This window comes from Dipodomys spectabilis, unplaced genomic scaffold (genome assembly GCF_019054845.1).
Source record: "Dipodomys spectabilis isolate Male_0828 unplaced genomic scaffold, ASM1905484v1 ptg000207l, whole genome shotgun sequence".
NCBI classification, from domain to species: domain Eukaryota; kingdom Metazoa; phylum Chordata; class Mammalia; order Rodentia; family Heteromyidae; genus Dipodomys; species Dipodomys spectabilis.
Window position 1 is genome coordinate 12471776 of NW_024870884.1, and position 27249 is coordinate 12499024.

At 39.1% G+C, this 27249-nt stretch overlaps 1 protein-coding gene and 1 non-coding gene across 2 annotated transcripts; both read left to right on the forward strand.

Annotated features, from left to right (window-relative positions):
- The first annotated feature begins 84 nt into the window (after window positions 1-84).
- Window positions 85-26817, forward strand: Timm23 (translocase of inner mitochondrial membrane 23). Its single transcript, XM_042696514.1, has 7 exons — window positions 85-315; window positions 2970-3028; window positions 9710-9803; window positions 10033-10117; window positions 14502-14560; window positions 16165-16275; window positions 26303-26817. The coding sequence occupies exons 1-7, from the start codon at window positions 210-212 to the stop codon at window positions 26416-26418; spliced, it is 630 nt and encodes a 209-aa protein (XP_042552448.1). The 5' UTR covers window positions 85-209; the 3' UTR covers window positions 26419-26817.
- On the forward strand, window positions 13869-14072 carry LOC122122387. The gene has a single exon (XR_006150150.1). It is a non-coding gene; the product is annotated as a small nucleolar RNA SNORA74 (small nucleolar RNA).
- Window positions 26818-27249: the final 432 nt, after the last annotated feature.

The following is a 27249-nucleotide window of genomic DNA, read 5'->3' on the forward strand; positions in this document are numbered from 1 at the left end:
CCACCGGAAAGCCGTCGCCGAGCGCCCGCCCCGACTTCCGGAGTGCGCTGCCGCAAAACGGAAGTAGGTTACTTGACGGCGCGACGCCCGGAAGGTCACCGTGCGACGAAGGCGGCGGTAACGCGGGTTCTCCCGCGGTCACCGAGGAGCGACGGCCAAGGCCGCGACCGGGGAGTGAGGCGGCGGCTCGTAGCAGACGGCGCGACACCATGGAGGGTGGCGGGGGAAGTGGCAACAAGACCACCGGAGGGCTGGCCGGCTTCTTTGGAGCCAGTGGGGCCGGCTACTCGCACGCGGATTTGGCCGGCGTGCCGCGTAAGTACGGGGCCTGTCCTACCCACGAGGCCCCGCCACCGCCCCGGACGGGGCGTCCCAGCGTCTTTCGTGGCGGCACCGTGGAGTCACCACCAGTGGTGGGGTTTGTGTATCAACGCGACCAGTCTAGGATTGGACTAATTCTGGGGTTGGAGATCCTCGGGAAACTGCTTACTCTGGACTCTGGTGGGAGGCGATGCGTGCTTTCCTAAATTTAGATTTAGGGCTCCCTTACTTTTAATCACACTCAGTTCTGTGCTTGACTCTTGAGTTAAGAGTCCAGAGATGGAAAGCCCATCTCTGCAGTTAAACATTCGAATTTGCTAGCAAGTCCCCACCCCCAGCACAAATCCCAGAGTATTATTCGGACAAATGGTTAAAAAAAAAAAAGCATAGAGGCAGCAAATGATTGTTATTTGGGATAGGCGAGGAAACCATCTGAAGGGACTGGAACCTCAACGGAACCTTGAAGTGAAGAAGGAAGCCAGATGATTAAGGGGGAATACAGGAGTTAAGATGCAAAGACATGAACGTCCTGATTATGCTCTCCTCAATCTTGTGTTTATTTCAGATTTGGGAGGTTTGGTATGTGTGATCCAGAGAACTTGGATTTAAAGATGATAGAAGTTGATGGTGGAAAGATATTTTCCTCAGCAAAAATTTTATTTTTTGAAAACCCTTATTTAACTATGCCCTGTATATTCAACAGCCTAAAGAATGCACTTTCATTTCCCTCATGTCCCACTTGTGTCAAAACTTAGTCTAGAAGTATTGGAATAAAGATTGTTAACTGTGACTTGATGCTCAGATTTTGGTAACAATAGCTATGATATAGGTAACAATTGAAAATAGAGTAGAACTTTGAAATGATTCGTCATAGGCAGTGCATTCATTTGTGAATCAAGATACAGAAAGACCCAAAGGTTAAAAAGTGTGTTAGAAGACATTAGTTGTACAAGGAGAGTTTCATTGTAACATTTCTACACGTATACAATTTATCCCAATCAAACTCAACCCCTCTACCATTCTCTCTTACCCTATTTCCCCCTTCTTAAAACACTTTATTTGTGCCTGTCCTGAGGTTTGAATTTATCATGGCTAAGACTCTACCACTTTGTGCCATGTCTCCATTTCCAAGATTTTTTGTAACTTTTTTTTTTTTTTTTGGTCAGTCGTGGGGCGTGAACTCTGGGCCTAAGCGTTGTCCCTAAGCTCTTCAGCTCAAGGTTAAAGCTCTACTACTTGAGCCATAGAGCTTCTTCTGTTTTTCTGGTGGTTAATTGGAGATAAGAGTCTCACGAACTTTCCTGCCTGGGCTGGCTTTGAACTGTGATCCTCAGATCTCAGCCTCCTGAGTAGCTGGGGTTACAGGTATGAGCCACCGATGCTCCAGCTTGCACATTTTTAAAAATAATTCAAAGTTGGTTTCAATTTAGCCCTGGTTTGCATTTTCTCTTTCACTAACCCCAAAACTTCTGGTTTAAAAAAAAAAAAAAAAAAAAAACTTCTGGTTTAAAAAAACATGAATTTGGGCTGGGAAGGTGGCTCAGTGGTAGAGTGCTTGCCTTGCATGCCTGAGGCCCTGGGTTCAATTCCTCAGCACCACATAAGCAAAAAGAAAAAAGCTGTAAGTGGCGCTGTGGCTCAAGTGATAGAGTGCTAGCCTTGAGCTGAAGAGCTGAGGGACAGTGACCAGGCCCAGAGTTCAGGCCCCATGACCGGACCCAAAAAAAAAAAAAACCATGAATTTAATATCTTGTAGTAGTAAATTGAATTATTTTTTTGTTGTTGTTGTTGTTGGTTGTGGGGCCTGAATGGTGTCCTTCAGCCCTTTAGCTCAAGGCTAGCGCTCTACTCCTTGAGCCACAGTGCCACTTCCAGTTTCTGGTTTTGGGGAGTTTTTTTAGTGATTAATTAAAGATGAGTCTCATGGGGACTTTGCTGCTGGGGTTGGCTTTGAACCAAGATCCTCAGATCTCAGCCTCCTGAGTAGCTAGGACTACAGGCATGAGCCACCATCACCCAGCCTGACTTAAAAATTTTGGAAGAACTGCATTGAACATTGTAAAAGTCAGAAACCCAACTTCTATTTTTCTCTAGAGGTTAAGTCATTTTCTTTTGTTTCCATAGTTTCTTACATAATATGAAAGAAACTAGCTTTATAATTTGCCCAAGCTGCATGTTCTACTACTTTGTTGATTTGATTTATGTTACTGTTAATACATTGTGAAAGTATAGGCAACCAGTCATTCCTGTCTTGAAATTGAGGACCCCCACCAACAGATAGCCCCCAAACTGACAGGAAGGAGAAAATGAGATAATTTTCCACACTATATACAATAATTTTTGTTGTTAATAATGACCAGAGTAAAACAAGCTCTAGTAAGTAGTTGGTTATCAGTAGTAGGAAGATAACTGTAGTTGAAATTCTTCATATATGACAGTAGAACAGTAAAACCAGTTGAAATTGTTTTAACAAGGAGAAAATGGAGATAAGATGGTAAAGTTAGTTGGGTACAATGTAGATATGTGTAGAAATGTCACAGTGCAAATACAACTAATGTATACTAATATATAGTTTTTTCAACTTCAAAATTTGTGTATTAGGAGCTACATTAAATTCTTTATGTTGAAATGTAATGTTTTCTTTTTAGTAACTGGTATGAACCCTCTATCTCCTTATTTAAATGTGGATCCACGATATCTGGTGCAGGTAAGATTAAAATTTTATTGGTTTGGTGATTTTAACTTTTTTAAAAGTTCACACCTGAAACTAGCAACTTACCCTATAATCTTAGCTGATTGGGGCTGAGATCTGGGTGATCAAGTGGTCCAAGGTCAGCCCCAGCTGAAAAGTCTGCTAGTCTCCATTTCCAGAGTATACCAACAAAAAAATGAGGGCTGGAAATCTGATTCAAATGGTAGATAGAATACCAACTAGCAAGTGTGAGGCCCTGATTTCAAACCCCAGTACTTAACACCAACTATAATAACCCCCCCAAAAAAACAAACCCTCTGAATTACCTAAAGCCAACTTGAACTGTGACAGGCACTTCTAGAGCACTAAGTCTCTGGTCTCCAGTCACCTTAGACAGTTGGCTTACATCTTTCTCTGAAGCCATTTAACTTTTCTTAAGAAATTTGCTTTAACAGTATGAAATAATGAAAAAGCCAGTGCTTGTGGCTCAGGCATGTTATCCTAGCTGTTCAGGAGCTTGAGATGAGGATATCAATTCAAAGCCAGGCCATCAGGAAAGTGTGAGACTTAATCTCTAATCAGCCACCAAAAAGCTGGAAGTGGAGCTATGTCTCAAAGTAATAGAGCGCTAGTCTTGAGCAAAAAAACAGTTCAAGGACAATACTCATGGCCTGAGTTTGAGCCCCAGGACTGGCACCAAACAACAACAAAAATAATGAAAAGCACTTCACCTTAGCTGAGATCTGAGAATCATGGTTTGGAGCCAAGCTGGGCAGACCAAATTGAAAGACTCTTATCTAGTTAGCTAACAAAAAACTATAAGTGGACCTCTGGCTCAAAAAATACAGTTGTACAAAATTCTGAGTTCAAGCTGGAAAAAGAGAAGGGGAAAAGGATCTCTGTAAAAGTGAACTTTATTCTTTAAAAAACTTTAAAAAGCTCAGTTTGCAATATAGCGTATGGGACTAAATGTCAAACCTTTAAAAGATTAATGGTTGGACATCTCAGGAGAGCAACATTGATTTAACATCTGAAAAATCAATGTTCTATAACTTACCAGAATATAATATAGCAGTAAAGAATATAGAACAATAAAATGATTCAGTAGATGCATAAAAAGCATTTGAGTAACATCCCTTCATGATTAAAAAAAACATGCAAACTAGGTATAAAAAGAAACTTCTTCAAGCTGGGCGCTGGTGGCTCATGCCTGTGATCCTAGCTGAGATCAGAGGATTGCAGTTCAAAGCCAGCCTAAGCAAAAAGGTCTGTGAGACTTTTATGTCGAATTAACCACCCCAAAACCATAAGTAAGGTTATACCTAAAGGGATAGAATGCTAAGCTAGCTAACCTTGAGCAAAAAAGGTCAGGGACATAACCTAGACCCTGAGCCTGTCCCCGAGCTTTTTCTGCTCAAGGCTAGCACTTTACCATTTGAGCCACAGTGCCACTTCTGGCCTTTACTGAGTACTTTATTGGAGGTGAGAGTTTCACAGACTTTCTTGCCTGAGCTGGCTTCAAATTGCATTCCTCAGATCTCAGCCTCCTGAGTAGCTGGGATTATAAGCATGAGCCACCAACACCCTGGTTTTTTTTTTTGTTTTTTTTTTTTGGGTCCGGTCATGGGGCCTGAACTCTGGGCCTGGGCGCTGTCCCTCAGCTCTTCAGCTCAAGGCTAGCGCTCTACCACTTGAGCCACAGCGCCACTTCTGGCTTTTTTCTTTTTGCTTATGTGGTGCTGAGGAATCGAACCCAGGGCCTTGAGCATGCAAGGCAAGCGCTCTACCACTGAGCCACCTTCCCAGCCCACTAACACCCTGTTCTAATAAAGGATTTTTATCTGTAACAATTTTTTGTTTGTTTTTTATCATACTGGGTTTTATGCTCAGGCCCCTCCATTTGCTAGGCAGGCACTATAACTTAAGCCAAGTCTCTAGTCCTTTTTGCTTTCATTATTGTTCTAATAGGCTAGCTCTTGCTGAGACTGGCCTGAACTACAATCTTTTTATTCATGCTTCCTGAATAGCTGGGATGACAGGCACATATCACCACATCCAGCTTTTTATTCACTAAGATAAGGTCCACTTTTTGCCCTGGCTGTCATCAAACCACTGTCTGCTGATCTGGGTCACTCTAGAAAACTCTTTAAAAATGATGTTTTAACTATTTTTTATTTATTTATTTTTTTGTCGGTCGTGGGGCTTGAACTCTGGGCCTGGGCGCTGTGCCTCAGCTCTTCAGCTCAAGGCGAGCACTCTACCACTTGAGCTACAGCGCCACTTCCTTAACTATTTTTTAACTTAATAATTAATAGTAACAATCCACTTATATCAATGGGTCTAAATATTCTCCATAAAAATATATAAGTGGTGTCATGAAGTAAAGAAATGCAAATCGGGGCTGGGAAGGTGGCTCAGTGGTAGAGCGCTTGCCTTGCATGCCTGAGGCCCTGGGTTCAATTCCTCAGTACCACATAAGCAAAAAAGAAAAAAAGCCGGAAGTGGCCCTGTGGCTCAAGTGGTAGAGTGGTAGCCTTGAGCTGAAAAGCTGAGGGACAGTGCCCAGGCCTAGAGTTCAGGCCCCACAACCGGACCCAAAAAAAAAAAAAATACAATTCACAAAAACACAAAGAGATAATTACTATAATCAAAACCACAGAAGCAAGTATTGGTGGGGATATGGAGAATTTAGGGCATTTCTGGTAGGAGTGTAAATTGATACAGCTGCTTTGGAAAGAGTCTGGCACTTCCTCAAAATGTTAAAAATAGTAGTATGACCTGACAGTTGTACCCTTACATAAACACCCAAGAGAATCAAAAACATTCAGCTGGGAGCTGGTAACTCATGCCTGTAATCCTAACTACTCAAGAAGCTGAGATCTTAGGAAAGAAACTCCATGAGAATCTTACTTCTAGTTAACCACAACACACTGGAAGTGGAGCTGTGGCTCAAGTGGTAGAGCTCCAACCTTGAGGAAGAAAGTAAAGGACAGTGCCCAGGCCATGAGTTCAAGCCCCAGAACCAGCACAAAACGTAAAGTTAAATAAGTAAATACAAACATGTTCCTGGGCTGGGAAAGTGGCTCAGTGGTAGAGTGCTGGCTTTGCATTCATGAGGCCCTGGGTTCAATTCCTCAGCACCACATAAGCAGAAAAAGCCAGAAGTGGAGCTCTGACTCAAGTGGTAGAGCACTAGCCTTGAGCTGAAGAGCTGAGGGACAGCGCCAGGCCCAAAGTTCAGGACCAACCATATCCATATAAGTTGTACATGACTGTTGGTAACACTATTCATAATAGCCAAAAAGCAGACGCAAACCAAATATTACTTCATGAATGGATGAACAAAATGTAACAAATGTAGGATCTCACAATAGAAAAAAGAATGAATTACTGATAATGTGTCAACATGGATGAACCTTGAGAACTTGCTGAATCAATTAGTCTCATCACAAATTGTATTTCATTTACATGAAATCGTCACAGGGGCTGGGAGGGTGGCTCAATGGTAGAGTGCTTCCCTTACATGCATGAGGCCCTGGGTTCGATTCCTCAGCACCACTTAAGCAGAAAAAGAAAAAAACCGGAAGTGGCACTGTGGCTCAAGTGGTAGAGTGCTAGCCTTGAGCTGAAGAGCTGAGGGACAGCGCCCAGGCCCAGAGTTTAGATCCCACGACCAGACTCCTCCCCCCCCCCCCCCAAAAAAAAAAGAAAAAAAAAATCTTCACAGATGAAGCAAATATATAAATGTAGATTAGTAGCTATGTGGAGTTGGGCAGGATAGAAGAAGTGACTCATGGCTTCAGGGTTCTTTTTGTAATGATAAAATGTTCTGAAATCAGTTATGGTCTTTATTGTGCAGCTCTGAATATACTACAGACCATTGACTTGATGCTAAATAATGTGGTATATGAGTTAGGCTATTAGTAACTGTTTATTTGTGCATGCATGTATGCATTTAGGCATTCATTGCATTTGAGTGCTGGTGGCTCACACCTGTAATTGTAGCTATTCAGAAGGTAGGCTCAGAATCTCAGTTTGAAGCCAGGCTGGGAAGGAAATTCCATGAGACTTTATCTCTAGTTAACCGCCTAAAAGCCAGAAATACAAGTGTGGCTCAAGTGGTAGAGCACCAATGTTGAGTGGAAAAAGCCATCAAGAACATGAGGTCCTGAGTTCAAGCTCTAGTATTGGTGCATGTGTGCACAGTATTAAGGTACAGACCTCGCTGGTTTTGTTTTCTTAAGAGTAAGAGAGTTAGTTTGGGTTAATTTTTCATATAAATAAAATTGACATTTAAGACTCTGATATTTCCCCCTTTTTTTGGCAGTAAATGTTAACTTTTAGCACTGAGTACTCTTATTTTAAAATTAACTCAAATTGGCAAAAAAAAAAGTATTTTGCTTAAATGTTAAATCCAAACTTAGAGGTTATATTCAACTATGATAACTACCAAGTTATAGTTCTGAATTACTACATAGGGCTTACTAAGATTAGGTATAAAAGAAAATTCAGAAATAAAGTGTGAATTCCTATTTCATGAAATATTGTTCTCTTCCATTGTAATAGTAGAGGGACTTCAGAATTTAAATAGTTTTCTAAATTGTCTCTACTGTTAAAAGTAATGATGGAAAGCTTTTATACAGAGACAGTAACTTAAACATTGTACCTTACAAAATATTTTTCAATACATTTTGTTGTTGTTCAAGCCCTGGGACTTGAACTCAGAGCCTAGATGATGTCCTTGAACTTTTTGGCTAGTACTCCACCACTTCATCAGGACCCTGAGTGGCTAGGATTATAGATGTGATTCAGCAGTGCCTAGCAACTTTTCCATACTTATTTTTCTTTTTTCTTGTTGGTTGGTTATGGGGCTTGAACTCTGGGCCTGGGCGCTGCCCCTGCATTGTTCAGCTCAAGACAAACTCTCTACCGCTTGAGCCACATCACTACTTTCAGTTTTCTGGTGGTTAATTGGAGATATGAGTCTCACAGACTTTCCTGCCTGGGCTGACTTTGAACTGCAGTCCTCAGATCTTAGCCTCCTGAGTAGCTAGGATTACATATAGGCATGAGCCACTGGCACTGGGCCTTTTTCCATACTTCTGAAGATGGGAAACATCTTGACTGGAAACTATTGACTCACCATAGTTATTTTGGCAACAGTTTTCATCTGAGTCACTATTTGTGTTTTCTCCTACTCCTGCTTTTGTGTTGTCACTACTATTAAAATGTAATGTAATTTTTAAATTACATTAAATGTATACATTTTCCTTCTGTTTGCCCAAGTGACTATCTAGTAGTGAAGACAAGCAGAATTGAAATATTTCCAACATCTACAGTGTCCATATGAAATTATTTGGAAGTATATGGGCCAGTGGTAGAGTGTTTGCCTAGCATGTGCCCTAGGGACAGTACCCAGCAGTAAAAAAAAACAAAATACTAAGGGGATAATTTGTCCTATAAGACTGATCCAAAATGTTGCTTTAATGATTTTTCCTCACATTTTTATCATCATTTGGTCTTAATACGCAGTAACACAGTGTTAGTGAATAGTTGCTAATGAATTAAGGCTATTTTTCTCATCCCAGGATAATATATCTATCTGCTGATACTTCTAATTTTCATTCTTCATTTCTTTAGAATTGTGCTTTCTATATTCTCTTGTACTGTTGCTTCAAATTTACCATTAGAGCAGGTTACCTGTAATCTTATCAGATAACATTATGAATTAATCTGAATTAGAAGAATCCCTTTTAAGACTTTAAATGGTTTTATTTCACTTTTAGATGTTTCTGTTGTATAGTTTTGTTTTTGGTTCAATAAGGTAGTTTAGGATTTTAGTTTGTTGAAAAACTACTTTGAAAAGTTAAAAAAATTCAGGGCTGTGGTGACTCAGACATATAAATTCTAGTTTACTTAGGAGACTGACAGTGGAAGGATAGTGGTTCAAAGCCAGCCCAGGCAAAAAAATTCACAAAATTCCTTCTCAATAAAGAACTGGCCTCAGCGGTGCCTGTTATCTTAGCTGTGGGGGAAGCCCAACATAGACAGCTGGCACCTACACACAAGACCTGGCAAGGAATGATAGCATATCACAAAAACAATCATGAGAACTTAGGACTGAAGGTGTGGCTCAGAAGGAAGAAGTGCAAAGACTAGTTCAAACCCAATACTGCTAAAACCATAATACTAATAGAACAGTTTAAAATTTTAGGAGGCTGGGGCAGAAAGACACAAGATTGAGATCAGCCTAGTCTACATAGCAAGACTTTTCTCAAAATTTAAAATAAGGTGGGAAAAAGAAAAGAAGACAAAAGGAAGGCGAGAGACCAGGCTTGGTTCCTCAAGCTGATAATCCCAGCTATTTAGGAGTTGGAGATCTGGAGGATTGGGGGTTAGAAGCAAAGCTAAGCACAAAGTTCAAAAGACTCCATCTCAACCAATGGCTGCACTCAGCTAAAGAGAGTCTGAGCACGAAGATTGATTTTAGTAGCCCTGGCATGAAGTCAGATACAAAATAACACCAAAAGGGCTGGTAAAGTGGCTCAAGGGGAATAGTGCCTGCCTACCAAGTGCAAAGCCATGAGTTCAAGGGAAAGGGAAGGAAGGAGGTTGGTTGATTGCTTTAAGAACACTTTTTACATTTTATAAGTATGTGTCTTAATATTTAGCTTGGTTTTCATTGCTACCCCATAGGACACCGATGAGTTTATTTTACCGACTGGAGCCAATAAAACCCGGGGCAGATTTGAACTAGCCTTCTTTACTATTGGAGGATGTTGCATGACAGGTGGGTATAATACTGCTTTTTCAGATTGCTTTTTATCCAAATTTGTATCCAAATTTAAAATGAAAATCTGAATATTGGTTTGATGTGTCTTTTATAAAAAATAATAAATTTTAAAGGTCATTATTTACTTTTATCTTTTATGTTAAATAAGAATGAAATTTAATCAGAAGTACAGCTTCCTTCTAAAGATAAATATGTATTATTTGGATGAATTATTGTAATTCACTAGGGGCTGCATTTGGAGCAGTGAATGGTCTTCGTCTAGGATTGAAGGAAACCCAGAACATGGCCTGGTCCAAACCAAGAAACGTACAGTAAGTTTTCTGTAATTGTCTGGTGTAAGATGCTTGAACATTAACCTCTCTTTTGTTAATGTGATGGGTATAGTTAAAACTACAAAGTTTAAAGAACTAGTACTTTCCTTTTTCCTTTCTTCGGGGTTTCAGTTATTTCTAAAGTAAAAGTAACCAAGAAATCAGATTACTGAATCTTAGCTTTGAAAAGGAGTAGTTTTCTTGTCACTGTCCCTCAGTCAGCTGGTGTTATCCTGTCCTAGGTTCTCAGCTGCATGTATTGCATTTCTAAGCCTGTATGACATGCTTTCCTAATGGCTGAATTACAGAAAATCTGGATTGTTCTGAGGCTGACAAAGCCAGAGGAATAGCTAATGACAAATGGCTACGTCTGTCATGTTTCCCTGAACTTCTTGACTTCATTTTCTAATTCTGAAATGAGGAGCCACAAAAGCTTTAGATTTAAAAAAAAAAACCTTAAAACTTAGAGACCGTTCTAAAAGAAGGTAAATGTCCTTTCTCAGGATTTGAAGTTTGCAGTAAAGTTTTGAAAATACAATTATAAGAATCAGAAAGTGGCTGGGTGCTTGTGGCTCACACCTGGAATCCTAGCTACTCAGGAGGCTAAGAGCTGAGGGTCACAGTTCAAAACCAGCCCGGGCAGAAACATCTGTGAGACTCTTATCTCCAGTGAACCATCAGAAAACTAGAAGTGGTGCTGTCGCTCAGTGGTAGAGCGTTAGCCTTGAGCTGAAGAGCTGAGGGACAGCGCCCAGGCCGAGAGTTGACCCATGACCGACAAAAAAGAAAAGAAAAGAATTAGAATGTGAATGGAAACAAGGATTTTTTTCTTTTTTGTTTTGTTTTTTCTTTTTGTCTTGTTTGTTCGTTTACCTGCCTTTCAGAGGGAAAAGGAGGGCAAAGAAATGGAGAGACAGAGTGAACAAATGAAGCAGTGGTACGCACTAGACACTGTTGAAAATGAACCATGCAACTTATGGATGGGGACAGAAGGGAAAAATTGGAAGAGAGCAAGGGAAAGGGTGACTTTGTCCAGAAAGAAATATATTCTTTACCTGACTTATGTGAGTGTAACCCCTCTATACTCACCTTTATAATAACAATTTTTAAAAAGAATCAGAAAGTTGTAAGCTCGGTGAAAATGATGAAAAGGGGTGACACTGACATGTTGAATCAAAACAGCTTTGTACAACTACTGAAAGATAAGAAAAGTAAGAAAGTATATATGATATGTTCGCTGCTTAATAAATCAGCTTGACAGTCCCTGTTGATATTGTGTAAATAATATATTGGTCTGCTCTGCACATTTTTATGTTTTATGTAATTGGAGTGTCTATTCTTTGCTGGCTTGATTTTGTTTTAGGACATTAAAATCTGTCTTCCTCACAGATTGTACAGCCAGTAGGTGGCAGCAGATGTGCTAGAATTAGACTGGGAAATTTGAAAACTTGTGTTACTAACCCAAATCATTTATTATTTTTATGTTTATATATTTTTTAGTAGAATATGGAGTTTTTGCAGGCTGTAGCCTCCCAAATACACATAACACAGCTAGGAAACAGGTTAGAAAGGAAAGAAAAAGCAAAAACAATACCAACAGCTATGGAGAGCTGCATTGGGATGCTATGATGACTGGAGATGAGCCAGGAAACGATCATGGAGACACATGGGAAACGATCATGGAGACACATGTGGCATGGCTGATGGTGGCTAGGCTGGTCTGGGCCTAAATAGGGTCCGAGCAGGAGGGTAGATCCACAGGAAATTCCCAGACCAGCACTGGACTGACAGATTCAGTAACCTATCAGCCAATTTCCCACCCCTGTCTCCTGGGCACACCCATCACCTGAGAGGCAGGTGATGGTAGGGGTGTTTCCTTCACCCAGCATGAAGACAAGATGCCAGACCCTACCATCTACCATGTGGCCAATATGGCACCAGCCAGACCTGACCTCCTTACTTCATTCCCCCTTTTACTCTAATGCGCATGAAATCAAATCATGGATTTCTCTGTAAGAGGGCCAAACTTTTGCCTGGATTGTTTGCTTATATTCTTAACATTTGTCCCTTGTTCCAATAATTTTTGATGTTGTAATTGATGGTCGTGGGGCTTGAACTCTGGGCCTGGGTGCTGTCCCTCAGCTCTTCAGCTCAAGACAAGCGCTCTACCACTTGAGCCACAGCATCACTTCCAAATAATTCTTTTTTTTACTTTTTGTACTTGGAATTTTGAATCTTTACAAAAGTAGACAAAAAGTAATGAATACCTATGAACCATAACTTACCTTCAAAAACATATCAGTCATAACTAGTGTGTTTCTTCTCTCCTGTATTATTTTGAAACAAACTCAACATTTTGTTTAATGTAGCATAATTAGTATACTATGTAAATAATATGATGGAATATATTGATGTGATTAATTTGGACATCGAAAGTCTCTTAGAAAAGACTGTGTGTGTGCACGCACTAGGGCTTGAACTCAGGGCCTCATACTCTCACTTAGCTTTTTTTGTTAAAAGCTGGTGCTTCTAAGACTTCATTTCTTTTTTTATTTTTTGTTTTTTATGGTTATTATAAAAGTGATGTACAGAGGGACTACAGTTGCATAAGTCAGTTAAAGAATACATTTCTTCTTGGGCAATGTCACTTCATTTCTTAAAACTAAAAATGGTCATGTAGTCATTCTGATCTCCCTACATAAGCAGACAGTGTTTAACAGTGGAAATGCAATAGGATGTAGAGCCAGGAAGATATAAGTGACCTCAAAATCCTAGCATCACTACTTAGTGTTTTCTGTTGTTGAACAGACAGGTAAGGGCTAAATAAATGGAGGCCTGTAGCCTGCCAAATTCCAAAGAATTTTATCAATTTGCAATGCTTTCAGCAATGTAATAAGGAAAATGAATAGCTTTAATGAAAACTAAATCTTAGTACAGAGCTTAAAATATATTAATAGCCAGGTGCCTGGCTCATGCTGTAATCCTAGCTACCCAGGAGGCTAAGATCTGAAGGATCACAGTTTGAAGCCAGCCCAGTCAAGAAAGTCCACTCTTACCTCCAAGTAATTATCAAAAAGCTGCAAGTGGAACAGTGGCTCAAGTGGTAGAGCATCAACTTTGAGCAAAAAAAGCGCTCAGGGACAGTACTTACGCCCTGATTTCAAGCCCCAGGACTGGCACAAAAATAATCATTTGTATATGCATATATGTAATTTTTAAGTATTTTAAATATATGTTAATAAATATGTGGCTTGTTGTTGCCACCTGTCCTGGGGCTTGAACTCTGGACGTGGGCACTGTCCCTAAGCTGCTTTTGCTCAGGGCTACCACTCTACCACTAGAGGCACGTGCCACTTCCATCTTTTTTGAGTAGTTTATTGGAGATGAGATGTCTCATGGAGTTTCCTGCCCGGGCTTGCTTTGAAATGTGATTCTCAGATCTCAGCCTCCTGAGTAGCTAGGGCATGAACCACTGGCACCCAGCTTATATGGCATAGTTAATTAGAAAAATACACCATAGTTATTATACTTTGTATGTGTGTGCTTTTTTAGACAGGGTATAAAACTTAAACTTTTGATTCTCGTGCCTCAGTTCAACCTTTTGAAAGCTAGAGTTAAAAGGCATTTACCACCACATCCACCTGACATTAGTATTTCTAAACATTTGAGAAACAATACATTGTTGTCACTGTAGAACCTTAACCACTTATTAATGAGTTTTTTTAATCGCTGTAATTGTACTTTGGTCATTTCCAGCAGTAGTCAGCTGTCTGGACAGAACCATTCCTGTGATGGTGTTACACTGCTGGGAGAGCAATGTCTTGTCTTCTTTATCCAGTTGCCTGTGTCATTGTTCTAGTGGCCCATGGTGCTGGTGCAAGGCAGAACTGTGCTTCCTTGAGAGTGTGCTAAGCATTTGCTTTAGATGCTTAGTTCTAGTCTGGGAGCAGACAAAGAGCTTTCTCCATGCATTCTCGTTAGATAGCTATCCTCTGTTCAACTCTTAATAGAACTGTTTTGTATTCTATACTTTGGTTTTCTTCACTCTGATTCTATTTAATACTCTAAATACATCCACTCTGAAGAAGAATATTGTTTTTTCCAATTACAACTTTAAGATTTCTCTATTAAGTATATTTCAAGCTGTTATTCAGAATGTCTAAAAAATTTTTCTTCAATCATTGAAAATTTTATCCTAATCCTCATTTGTATAGAGTAAAAGCCATCCTTATAGAAATCTAAGTAGGTATTAAGATGTATCTGAAAATAGAAAAAACTTTGGGGCTTGAATCTAGTCACTTTAAAAAGCTATTAAGGGTTGTTGTAGATTAGTAAAAAGAAAAAATTGTTCTAAATACAAATTCTTTTCTTTCTTTCCTGGTAGGATTTTGAATATGGTAACTAGGCAAGGAGCACTTTGGGCTAATACTTTAGGTTCTCTGGGTAAGTAGAAATCTTATTTGATAAATGATTAGGCAAAGAAAGAATAAACAAGTATGAACAATTTGGTCAACCAAATTGTTCTAGGATATGAAACACTGAGTTTAAATCCATTCTGGTGAGTATAGACCATGAATTAATGAAGTAATCTCAGTGCCATTTCCTTTTGAATACTATTTCTGATTTTTTTTTTTTTTTTTTTTTTGCCAGTCGTGGAGCTTGAACTCGGGGCCTGGGTATTGTCCCTGAGATTCTTTTGCTCAAGGCCAGCACTCTACCACTTGAGCCACAGCACCACTTTTGGCTTTTTCTGTGTATGTGGCACAGAGGAATTGAACCCAGGGATTCATGTATGCTAGGCAAGAACTTTACCACTAAGCCATATTCCCAGCCCCCATTTCTAAATGTTTTAAATCCTTTAAACAGTGACTTCTGTCCAAGCAAGAAACCAAATAAAACCATGTTTTAACTAAATGAAATCCAGTTAGTTTAGGTCCAAGACAAAGGGCTGTGAATGTTAGGAAAGGTTCAAAGTCCTGTAGTGAGACGTGCTAGATTAGCTGAAGTTCAGACCTTTTGCTCTGTTTTTCAAACAGACTGTTCATCAGTCAGTTTACCTGTGTAGATTTCAAAGACCTAATTACTAGCATAGCAGTAGGGACTCTGTAGATAAAAACATTCAGAGGTCTACACAAGGGGTAATTTAATGGTGCTGAGTCAGACCCGGTGCTTTCATCACATCCTGTTTATGACTAGTCAGTTCTTTTGATTATTGATGACCATAGAAAATATGTCTGCCTGTGGCACGTATGCCCTTACATCCATACTTTCTGTGCTTAGTATAAACAAATGTCAGGAAATCTTTTCAATTGTAGTACATTGAATAGGGGAAATTTATAGACAACTCTTTAAAAAGAAAACCCTCTTTTGTGATATAGTAAGATCCTAGCCTTGTTGTGGAAGCCATGCTTTTTCACACCATAAAGCCAGGTTTGCATTTTGGGTTCTGATGCATGGCTGTTTCCATATGACAAAAATTGTATAAGAAGAAGAAAATGGTTTAATGCATTGGTGCCTGATAAGAACCTATAAAGTACAAATGAAAGGTTTATTTGGGTGAAAATCTTGTTAAATGATACTACATCTTGCATTCTTTTTAATTATAGTCTTATTAAGTAAATATGTAAGCATTTAATGCAAAAACAAATATTTATAAAACAGTGACATTTTTAAGTATTCTTTTTAAGACTCTACTAGTACTTTGCAGAAATAGCTACTCTTGATATTTCTTCTGAATCTTTGCAGATACATATATCCTTGCATAGCTAGTTGGATTGGTACTGGTGTACCTGTCTCTGCCTGCTTTACCAAATTGTTAACCAATATAGCCCTACCTGGCTTTTTGTTAAGTGTAGCATTTAGTTTTATGGAAAATCCTTTCTGCCTTAATCCAGGTGTGATACAAATGTTCTTAGTCATTTTATTTGTTGCTAGTTTTTGCTATTTTAGAAACAATGTTATAGTAGTTGCCCTGTAAATGTCTAGCTTAATTTAATTACCATGCTGACTTTTCATAGTTCTTTTGTGACTGGTCACCTATATTTCAGCTTTGCTCTATAGTGCATTTGGTGTTATTATTGAGAAATCACGAGGAGCAGAAGATGACTTGAACACAGTAGCAGCTGGAACTTTGACAGGCATGTTGTACAAATGTACAGGTAGGTGCTGTTACTACTGTGAATGTAAAGCTGAAATGTGTACTGTTCTTGTGGTTACTTGGGGAAGGGAGGGAAGAGTTATGGGAAAATTTTAGGTATTTTTTGGTGTTTTGTTGTTGTTTTTGAGGGGTCGTAATTGCTTTGAGATAAGGACTTCCTAGGAAGCCTAGGCCAGCCTCGGCATTCTATATAGTTCACACTGGCCTCCAATTCAATCTTCTGTGTCAGTCTCCCAAGTACTAAAAGTGCGCCATTATGTCCTACTGCAAGTTCCTATTGTTGTACAACCAGTCTCCAGAACCTTTTCACCTTTATATTCTATGCTCATCAAGCAGCTCAGTTCCTCATCGTTTCCATCTTCTCAACTTCTGGCAATCTTGAATTTTCTGTGTCTGAATGTACGTAGGTACCTCATACATGGGAACCATATATTATTTGTCTTTCTGGTGCCTGGTTTATCTTACTTTGCATATCTTAAAGGTTCTTCCATGTTATAGAATGTTCAGAATATCCTTTTTTAAAGGCTGAGTTGTCTTCTTTTGGGGAGATTGAGGTCCTGGAGATGGAACTCAGGACCTTGCACTTACTCTGCCATTTGAGCCACACGCTAGCTGGTTTTGCTTCAGTTATTTTTCATATATTGTCTTGTGCTTCTGTCTGGGGTCAGCTCAGACTGTGATCCTTCCACCTCCCATGTAGCTGGAATTACAAACATCGCCATATCCAGCTTGTTTTTTCTTGGGTCTGGCCTTTAGATTCTCCCAATTCCGTAACTGTTTATCAAGTAGTGATAGAAAAAAAGTTGGTGTTGTGTGTTAGCTGTTGGGAATACTAGCTAACATACCTGATTGTGTGAACCTTCTTTCAATTATTTTAGATTGTTGGTTGTTTGATTTAAAACAACATATTAACTTATTGAAGAGTATTTGCTTAGGATGCATAGAGAAAAAAAGGTAAAACTCTATCCTGTATATTCCATTGATTTTATTTCTTTGTCTTAGACTAAGCAATGAAATATTTGAAATTATAGGTTTTACATCAAGCAAAAATCTGCAGTAATCTGACCTGGGAGATCAGTGTATTAAAAACTGTCACAAAACACACATAGTGTCAAAGCTCCAGGTCAATTTAGAGCATATTATGCCCATGAGAATCTTACTCTACCAGAAGATGAACATTGTGTTGCTATAAAGGATAAGTATTGACTAGTTTACAAGTGAATGTCTAACTAATACTAAATTTATTGTAAGTCTATCTTAAAGAGTTCAGTAATGAGTCTTTTGCATACATCCTTTTCATTAGTTAGTTAATTCCCTGTTCCCAAAGAAGTTTGGCACTTTTCACTCTTTACACCTTTATGTTTTCTTTTCTTTCTTTTTTTTTCATTCCAAGATCAAGATTTAAACTCAATATTAGTAGAGCGATAGCCAGTGAAAGTGGCAGATGCCAACCAAGTTCGAGTCTTGTCTTGTTGTTTCTCATTATTATTATTTTTGAATCTGAGATACTGCCTATTGACTTCTCATCAGGAAAACTATTAAGTCTAGTTAGAACTGTACAAAAAAAATGTACTTGATAGAAGAGGAAGTCTCTGTTTTTACACATTATTTTATTGACAGGTCTGTGAAGAGAATGAAATAAAGGTCACCCTTATTTGGAGCCACACTACTATGACTCCAAACCCCATTTTTATCACCATGTCAAATTACCTCTAAGATGGGAAAATCAGAAATTTTAGAAAAGAAGAAGGGTAATAATAGCTGAACTGGGCCTGAAGGATGGACTGAATTTCATTTGTTACCGTTTGCTTATTTGATGAGTATGTGGGAGAAAAGTCTATGAGAGTTTAGGTTTGAAGCATAGGAGGCTAGGGTGAGAGGTCAAAGGCACTGTCATCAGAGGTGTTAGCACATGACATACTGGAATCATCCTTGTTGACTTAACAAGAAACAATGGATAGATAAGGCAGTTTGGAGGTGGAAGTCTAAAGTCAAAATGTACTATTAGAGAAGTTAGGGTTTGTGATGGGCCTCAGCCTGGGGGATGTAGACATGCTGATGAAATGAAGAGATGATGAGAGAAAAAGATGAGTCAGAGGTTCTTTGTCTTTCTGTTTCTCTCTTGAGTTTCTCTGTTCCTCTCTCATCTTCTATTTTCCTCCCTTCATTCTCTCTTTTGTGGAAGCAGTGTGTGTGACTCTGAACTATACAAGATCTAGGATCTTGGGCTTCCTCATTACTGCCATGTACATCCCATACAGGCTCTTTGAGACAAAGTCAGATGTTGCTTTTAACTCCATAATACAGTGTACATTTAGAACTTCTTTTTTATATTGTTTTCATTTTTTACCAGTGATGTTAAGTCAGTTATTGCAGTTCTGTGGTATGCTAAGTGTCTATGGGGATCTTAGGAAAGTTTTAGAAGGTTCATGAACTCAGAGGGTTGAACACATAAATCTCTAGAAGTTGTAATGGATACTTTCAGGCTTATTTTACTAAGGGGAAATCCTGGTATTTAGCAGGTAAGAACTAGTCCAAAATCCAGGTAATCCCTGTTTTTTACAGTGGCCTGATAAGCTCCCTCCTTCTGCTGTATGTGTTCCCTTGTCTTTTATCTCCCCCTTCAGGGCCTTTGATACTGGCTGTTCTCTTTTCTTAGAATGCTCTTTGCAGACAAGTACCTCAACTTGCTACCTCATCTGTCTGTCTCTGTTAAGCTAACAGCTTCCTGAGGCCTCTCAGAAATATTATAATACATAGAATTTGATACTGTATGGTAAACTGCTAAGGGTCAGGTTTTTTTGAACAAGCAATACACAAAATGTTAATAACTCTTGAAAAAAAGTGTCTTCAGAGTATAGACGGTTGATTTTATGCCACTTCTTGAAAAATATACCCATGTTTTCCCTGACTTCTTAAAAGATTGAGCAACCACTGTTTTTAGGTGGTCATTACCTCTGAAGTCCTTCATATCTTTTCACCTGGCTTGTTGAAACATTTTATATATAGGGCAAGCATCTCTTTACCTATTTAGATTTATTACGCAAAATTGCTTACTGGAAGAATACCAGTAACAGGATAAAGAAGTCATCAGGCTATGCTTCAGAATGTGAAGTTTAATTCTGAAGGCCTGCCATTCATTTTGTTTTCCATTTTGGAAAGTACTAGAATTTGAGCTAAGAGCCCAGTGCTTTCTAGCCTGGAGCTGTCTTGCTTGATCCATACCTCCAGCCCTGTTTGTCACCAGGTATTTTTGAGATTAGGGTCTCACTTCCCACCTAGAAGTGCTTAAGTGCCAATATCTACCTGCTTGTAGGCTTCCCATTATTGCCAGGATCACAGGCACAGACTGTATACAGGTTTCCTCAGTGGAGACAGTCTTGTGTATTGGTTTGCTTAGTTAAGCCAGATACTCTGATGCTTCCCATCACAGCCTCCTTTGTAAGACAATAACAGGCTAATATGACGTTTGGGGGAGTTTTTTTTTGTTTTTTTGGTCTGCCATTGGGCCTGAACCCAGGGACTAGGTACTGTCCCTGAGCTCCTTTGCTCAAGGCTAATGCTCTTCATTTGAGTCGCAGATGCACTTCTGGTTTTCTGGTGGTTAATTGGAAATAACAGTCTCACGCTTTCCTGTCCAGGCAGACCTTAAACTGCAATCCTCAGATCTCATCCTCCTCAGTAGCTAGGAGAATAGGCATGAGCCACTAGCGCCTGGCTTTAACATGAAGTTTTGATGGTGATAAAATAATAGAACCTTTTAATAGTAACCTTGATGATAACTGTTTAGAAAAACAATTTGTATATCATTTTACTTTTATATACTTTGTTGTTATAAACTTCTTTATGAAAAGTGTGGGCTTATCAGGACTTGGATGTTAGAGAAGAGGAAGAGGAATCACCCTAGTTTTTTGCACCTGAGAATTTTGTTTCCTGAAAATATTTAATTAGGCTACTCTAAGACTCCTAAGTGTTTTGAGCAAAAATATAACAGTTCTTATTGAGGTGTAGAAGATGGTCATTATTGGAACTTTCTTATATGCCACAGGGAATCTTGTAATACTGTTCCACACCCTATGAAAAATCCATAGTTCACTAAAGAAACATAAGACCTGGATTACAGTTATATCATCTGAACTGAATTCCTCCTTTAGCCTAGTCTTCTTCAGTCTGACAACTGCCCATTTTCTTATGTATTTTTCATTATTTTTTATTATATTTTTTCATTATCTTTTATGTATTTTTCATTATTTTTTCATTATTCCACTACAGTAACTCCGTACCTCCTATGTTAATCTTTAATTCTAAGCTACATCCTTTTTTTGTCCTGTTAAAATTTGTTTTTAGCCAGGCGCCGGTGGTTCATGCCTGTAATCCTGAGGCTGAGATCTGAGGATCACAGTTCAAAACCAGCCTGGGCAGAAAAGTCCGTGAGACTCTTATCTCCAATTAACCACCAGAAAACCAGAAGTGGTACTGTGGCTCAAGCGGTATAGTCACCTTGAACTGAAGAGTGCAGGGATAGTGCCCAAGCCCAGAGTTCAAGCCCCATGACCAACAACAACAACAAATTGTTTTTGAGGAATACATGGGAGATTAGAAATACTATATGTTAGCAATAAGTTGCCATTTGCCAAAAAAAAAAAAAACAATTCCAGAATTCCTAAATGCAGATCATAATTTTTGAATCTGGAAATCGAAGATATATTTGTATACCTACAACACAGAGTTTATTCCTGTGATTTTTTTTTTGTTTGTTTGTTTTAACACAAACTGGTTAAACAAAAATAAAAAGACCCTAGTCACCTTTTTAGAGTGATTTTAGTGTGTTGAGCTAAATTGTTTAGCCATACTGTGAATTGGTGTTGAGATTCTGGGTCAGCCAGTTACTTCTCTCCTTTATTCTATAAGTGCAGTGGAAATTCAAATGTTTGCCACTTGACATAAATTTTCCTTTTTGTCATTTTTATTGAAAATTACATGTGAATTCCAGTCGTTCTTACATTGGGATGGCCAGAATACAGGAAATGCTACAGTACTCCTGCATATGTTAGAAAATAGGCAGTGAGCTGGGTCTGCCTGGAGCTTCCCTGACTTCTTAGGAGGAATTACCTCTCACTCAGTTCTAGTATCTGCCTTAGGCATTGGACTTGGTCTGTCATACAAAAGAAGCCAAAAGCTCAGATTTTCTTTTATTTTTTTTTTTGGATCCTGTCGTGGGGCCTGAACTCTGGGCCTGGGCGCTGTCCCTCAGCTCTTCAGCTCAAGGCTAGCGCTCTACCACTTGAGCCACAGCGCCACTTTCCGACTTTTTTCTTTTTGCTTATGTGGTGCTGAGGAATCGAACCCAGGGCCTCAGGCATGCAAGGCAAGCGCTTCTACCACTGAGCCAACTTCCCAGCCCAAATTAAACATTTTTAAACATAGTTTGGACCAAGAAATCTCTTAACTGGTTGAGTGCCTTCCTGTGCTATCTGTTAAAACTTTAAATTTGCCTCACAAAAGCTCAGTGACAGCTCCCAGGCCCAGAATTCAAGCCCCAGGACTGACTCCCCCCGCCCCCCCCCCCCCCAAAAAAAGCGCAATCCATTTTCAATATAGAAAAAGACTTGTCCTCAAATATTTCAGAAAAACTTGGATTTTATAATTTTGAGACTTCCTTTTATATCTGTGGAATAAAGTTGGTGATCATGAATTACCAAAAAAAAAAAAGGCCACCTCAGCAAATCAGGTTGGTGCATAATAAAGTAATCTAACAATAAAGAGGCATAAATATAGAATATGTAGTAAGCAGTGTGAGTATCTGTTACTAAAGATCTTAATACTGGGTTCATCTTATCAAATTAGGATGTGATTATCACTTTAAGGGTGGTAATGCTTTTTGTGTGTGTGTGCTGGTCCTAGGACTTGAACTTAGGACCTGGATACTCTCCCTGACCTTTTGAAAGTGGCAGGCTAGTGCTCTACCACTTGAGCCATAGCTTTTCTTTCGGCTCTTTCCTTCCCAGGCTGGCTTCAGACTGTGACCCTCAGATCTCAGCCTCCCAAAAAACTAGGACTACAGGTGTGAGCCACTGGCACTAAACTCACGGTAGTACGTTTTAAATGAGAATATGGCAGTTAATGCTTATTGTTGGAAGTATAATTCTAACTCATTGAATGTTAACTTCTTTTCTGTCTTCTAGGAGAACTAGATATTTGATATTTGATCTTTTCTAGGCCATTTTGATCCAACTTATGGGCTTTGATTTGACCATTTTTCAAGTTTAAATTGTGTTTAGTATATTCTTGTTCATAAAATATTATTCACAATAATTAGAATGTAGTAGTAACTCAATTAGAGAAGAATGAGCACTCAAACATAGTGTATATATACAACACGATATTCACCCTTAAAAGGAATTCTGACACTTTACTACCACATAGGTGAACCTTAAAGACCTTATGAGAATGCTAATCCAGTCACAAAATTGCAAAGACTATGTGATTTTACTTATGTGAGGTAGTAAGAACAGTCAAACATACAAATACACACACACACACAATGTTTGTTCTAAAGAGGCCACCATCTTCTGTGTATAGCTACTTACATATTCACTGTCTGGCAGCTAAGAATGTTTTGCCTCCTTAAAAATATTTTTAAATGGTTATATAATTACCCCCAGCACTTGTCTAGCATGTATAGTACAAGGTACTGCCCACATAATAACCTTTGATCTCAAAGCCTGAAATATTTACTATTGGTACTGTTTAAGAAAGATTTGCTTATCTCAAGAAACTATCACTCTAATGGCTAAGTACTGTCATTAGTCAGTTCTATATAAGAAACATGGCAATTAAATGTTTGTTTTGGGCCTCATTTTGTACTTAGCAAAGGTAAAGTAATTCTTGTTCTGTTGTCTGCAAGAGTTATGTAAGGATCCAAGATAAGGGGTAAAACTAAACATAAGTCTCAGTTTGTTCTGCTTCATAGAGATTAACCATTGGCCTTATTTACTTACTTTGTGTTCAAAGCAAGTGTATTTGTTAATGTACTTCCTCTGCTTAGTTGGGCAGAAAACCTAAAGCACGCCTTTAAGCTTTCCTAACAAACTGACAAGTTGGGGAATGCTGGAAAGACTTAACACTTAAAACTGGCTGGTATGTGGTAAAAGGGTACTCTGAGTAAGATTTAACTATGTGCTTGGTGAATCAGGTGCTGCAGTTACTGGCTATATCCTTGCTGGAGTTAAATTTTTCTATCTAATCTTTAGAAGGAAGTAACTAACTTGTCTTGAAGGAAGCTTTTATTTTTATTAGAAAATAGAAAGCTTTCTGTGCAACCAGTTATTTGCAGGAGACAATGTATACCAGTAAACCTGAGAACTAGTCTGAGATTTCTCCCACAAACAAAAAAACTCTGTTTTTAGGAAACTCAGCAAAGGATTGATTCAAAGAAATGGTTTCCAGCTCTTCTCATATTAGGGGTCAAGGGCTTGTGTTCCAGTGATAGTGCTTTCCTAACAACAGGAGGCCCTGAGTTCAAACCCCAGTACTGCAAAAAATAAAAACAAAAACAAGCCAGTGGGCAGTCTTTTTTTTTTGGCGAAGAGTCTCATGGGAACTTTTCTGCTTGGGCTGGCTGTGAACTGTGATCTTCAGATCTCCGCTTCCTGAGTAGCAAGGATTGCTGGTATGAGTCATCGGTGCCAAGCCAATCTTTTTTTTTTTTTTTAAATCATTGCTGGGGATAGAATCAGAGGCTTCATATATTCCAGGCAAGCCTTCTACCACTGAACTACAGTCTCAGCCCAAGTGGCTTCATTCAAGTCCTTTGGGTCTGTAGAGGTCTAGAAGTTCACATGAAGTTGAATGTTTATAGGAAAGTGTCTGCAAGAGAATATTGAGTTTTCAATTTTCTGCCTCTGTCATTTTTCTACTAACATTGATAGGGGTATCTTGGCCTTTGTTTTGGGAATTCAGAGTAAAATTCAGTGTAATTTAGAGCATATTTTGCTGCCTGATTTAGAGAACTTGTAATACATTCAAAGTTTAGATCTTATAACTAAACCATAGATATCTTTGGCATTTCTTCTCCCATGCCTCAGTTTGCTTTTTGGACCTTAGGATTTTGGTATAAGTATCATTTTCAGTCCTACAATTCTTTCTCAACATACTAGTCCAAGACACAAAATTTAACCTTATTTCTAAACTGAGATCATTTTGTTAACTTAATGAGTTCACAGTATTTTACAATTTTTAAAAATTCCCAAGCACATTTTAAATAAGCTTCAGATTCAACTGCTATGCGTTAGTCAAGGTAACAAACGATATGGACAAATGTCAAGGAGATACCTCCTGTTTACTTTGATTTGTGGGACCTTTTCCGTAATGTTTTGATCCCTCTCCTCCACACTTGGCAGCTGTTGTCTACAGTTTGAGTCTGTTTAAGGGAGATAGTTGTTGCAGGATTAAGGGTGGGACTCAAATGGTAGAGGGCCTGTCTAGTTAGTGTACAGCTCTTGAGTTTAATCCCCTATACTGCTATAGAAAAGAGGAGGAAGAGGAGAGAGACAGAGAGAAGGAAAAATTAGGAAAAAGATCATTGTGACATTTCACAAGGGGAACCTAACTTAGAAGCAGGTCAGCTATCAGAAGTCTTCAGACTGGAGAGATTCTTGCAGGGAGTGGCCCTTTAATGTATCAGCTGAAGCCATCTGGTGGACACTCACTGCAGAAATGTTCCTTTTGAAGTGTTTTAACACAAGTCACTGAAGTTCACAGAAGCAAAGGCTTCTAGTGAGGTAACTGCCATAGCTTAACCTCATTTTGTCTTAACATATAACCTGAACAAGCACTCTGTAAACTCAGTATAGGTCATCTGAAGTCTCCCGTCCATACTTGCAGGAGAGTATTCCATTTTTTAAGTTCCTTTTGGAAACCTTTTTCCTGTGGAGTTTCTTAGTTTTTCCTTACCTTACCACATAAAGAGAAACTACGACTATCAGGACCATAGCCATTTGTTGAAGCATTTTGTGTTAAAAATTTTCTGTATAACTTCCTTATTTTTCACTTGAAAAAAGTTATTAGTATAGTTAAGTCTTCATTTTTTCCCCCCCGGAGTATATGATGGTCAGTGCTTCTTGTTAGTATGAGAGACTGGCAGGAATGAGGGTGTATTCGTCAGCACCTGATTGCAGCCATCTTATTACTACTCCTTGAGTCAATATTTGGAGGATATGTCCAGAGTCCAAAGGCTGCTAAGACTGCTTCCATACTGGCTGTTTACATTACTATAATATGACTATCAAGAAAATGAGGGGTTGGAGGCCTTACATAGTTAGTAGTGTGCTATAAGTTAGATGAGTAGAAATTACATCATTAATTAATCTTGGTGCTTGCAGTTACAAACCAAAGTTTAAAGTTGGGGTAATATGAAATTACAAAAATGTATTTAAACAAGTAGTTTAGGGAATTTATTTCCTGGACGTAAGTTTTAGTTTCTTTAAAAACTTTTCCTGTTTGAAATGGGATATATATTTTTAGCCGAAATGTATGTATGGGACAGTTTCCCACTCATCTTGGTTGACAGTACTTTCAGTGCTGCTTCCTTCTGAAGAATAGCCTTCTGTAAGCCTCACTTGTTCCTCCTATAGACTGGCAGAGGACACAAAACTACTGTTTGTGCATGGCTAAAGACCGTGGTAATTTTATAGCATCTTGGGCATTTTACATGCTCCACACCAGGCACCACTTGTATTTCCTCCTCTCCTCTTAAGGAGAGGGATGAAGGAGATACTTTGCAAGAGGCATGTTCTCGGGAGGAGGTCACCTCCACCGGAAAGGCAGAACATTTTTTAAGTCCATAGTTTTCTCCACAAAGTCTTTCCATCTTACCCTACTTTTATCTAAACTTTTGATGCTGGGACACTGTGTAGTAGAAAACGATTTCAGGAAGGCACTGGTGGCTCACATGTATAATCCTAGCATCAAGGCTAATGATCAACTAAAAAATAAAGCTATTTTATTTTCTTTTCCTTCTTTCCCAGGTGGCCTTCGAGGGGTAGCACGAGGTGGACTGGCAGGACTAACACTTACCAGCCTCTATGCACTGTATAACAACTGGGAGCACATGAAAGGCTCCTTGCTCCAACAGTCACTCTGAAGATTTTTGCCACCTTGGAAACGGAGGACACTTCAGTAATCTTTCAAATCAATTAAGTCAGTCTGGAGTTAAGTGCCCTCTTCTACCTACAACTACTTTCAAAAATTGGAGGTTGTGATTTGCTGTGGTGAAGATCATGAATGGTTGACCAGGACCGGCACTCCTTTCCCTTAATGAGCTGAAGCCAAAAATCCTTTGGTAGCTCACTCAGTAATGTGGTTCTCCTTTGGAGATGATCTTGGACCTGTCCTCTCTTCCTACCCTCTGAACCGGAAAACCACTCTCAGAATTCAGGTCCTGCTTATTGTCAATATTTTATCACCAAGTGTATTTAATCATCTGAAACTGTAATGCTGCCCATGTTCCAAATAAAGGGTGAGAATAGAACCAAAGTCATAACTCCAATCTAAACACAGTTGATATCTGTTTTAAAAAACATCTTTCCTAGATATAAGGTGAAAGTTAAGTTTCTCTTGAGCCAGGCACTGGTGGCTCATGCCTGTAATCCTAGCTACTCAGGAGGCTGAGATCTGAGGACAGTACAGAGTCACTCCTGGCAGGAGAGGCTGTGATCTTATCTCCAATAAACCATTCAGAAAACCAGAAGTGGCACTGTGGCTCAAGTGGTAGAGCGCTAGCCTTGCCTTGAGCTGAAGAGCTGAGGGACAGGGCCCAGGCCCAGAGTTCAAGCCCCACAACCAACAAAAAAATAAAATAAAAAATAAGTTACTCTTGGCTTATTTTTTTTCTTGCCTAAACCAGTTCAAAAGAAAATATATTTTCCATGTTTATACTGAATTGAAGGCTTACTGCTGCCATTAACAGCTAGGG

Excerpts from the sequence above, each read along its gene's own strand:
- Timm23 (XM_042696514.1), top strand. The coding sequence starts at position 210 with ATGGAGGGTGGCGGGGGAAGTGGCAACAAGACCACCGGAGGGCTGGCC. Across the intron at positions 316-2,969 it reads GGATTTGGCCGGCGTGCCGC|TAACTGGTATGAACCCTCTA; the intron begins GTAAGTACGGGG and ends TTTTCTTTTTAG. Across the intron at positions 9,804-10,032 it reads TGGAGGATGTTGCATGACAG|GGGCTGCATTTGGAGCAGTG; the intron begins GTGGGTATAATA and ends GTAATTCACTAG.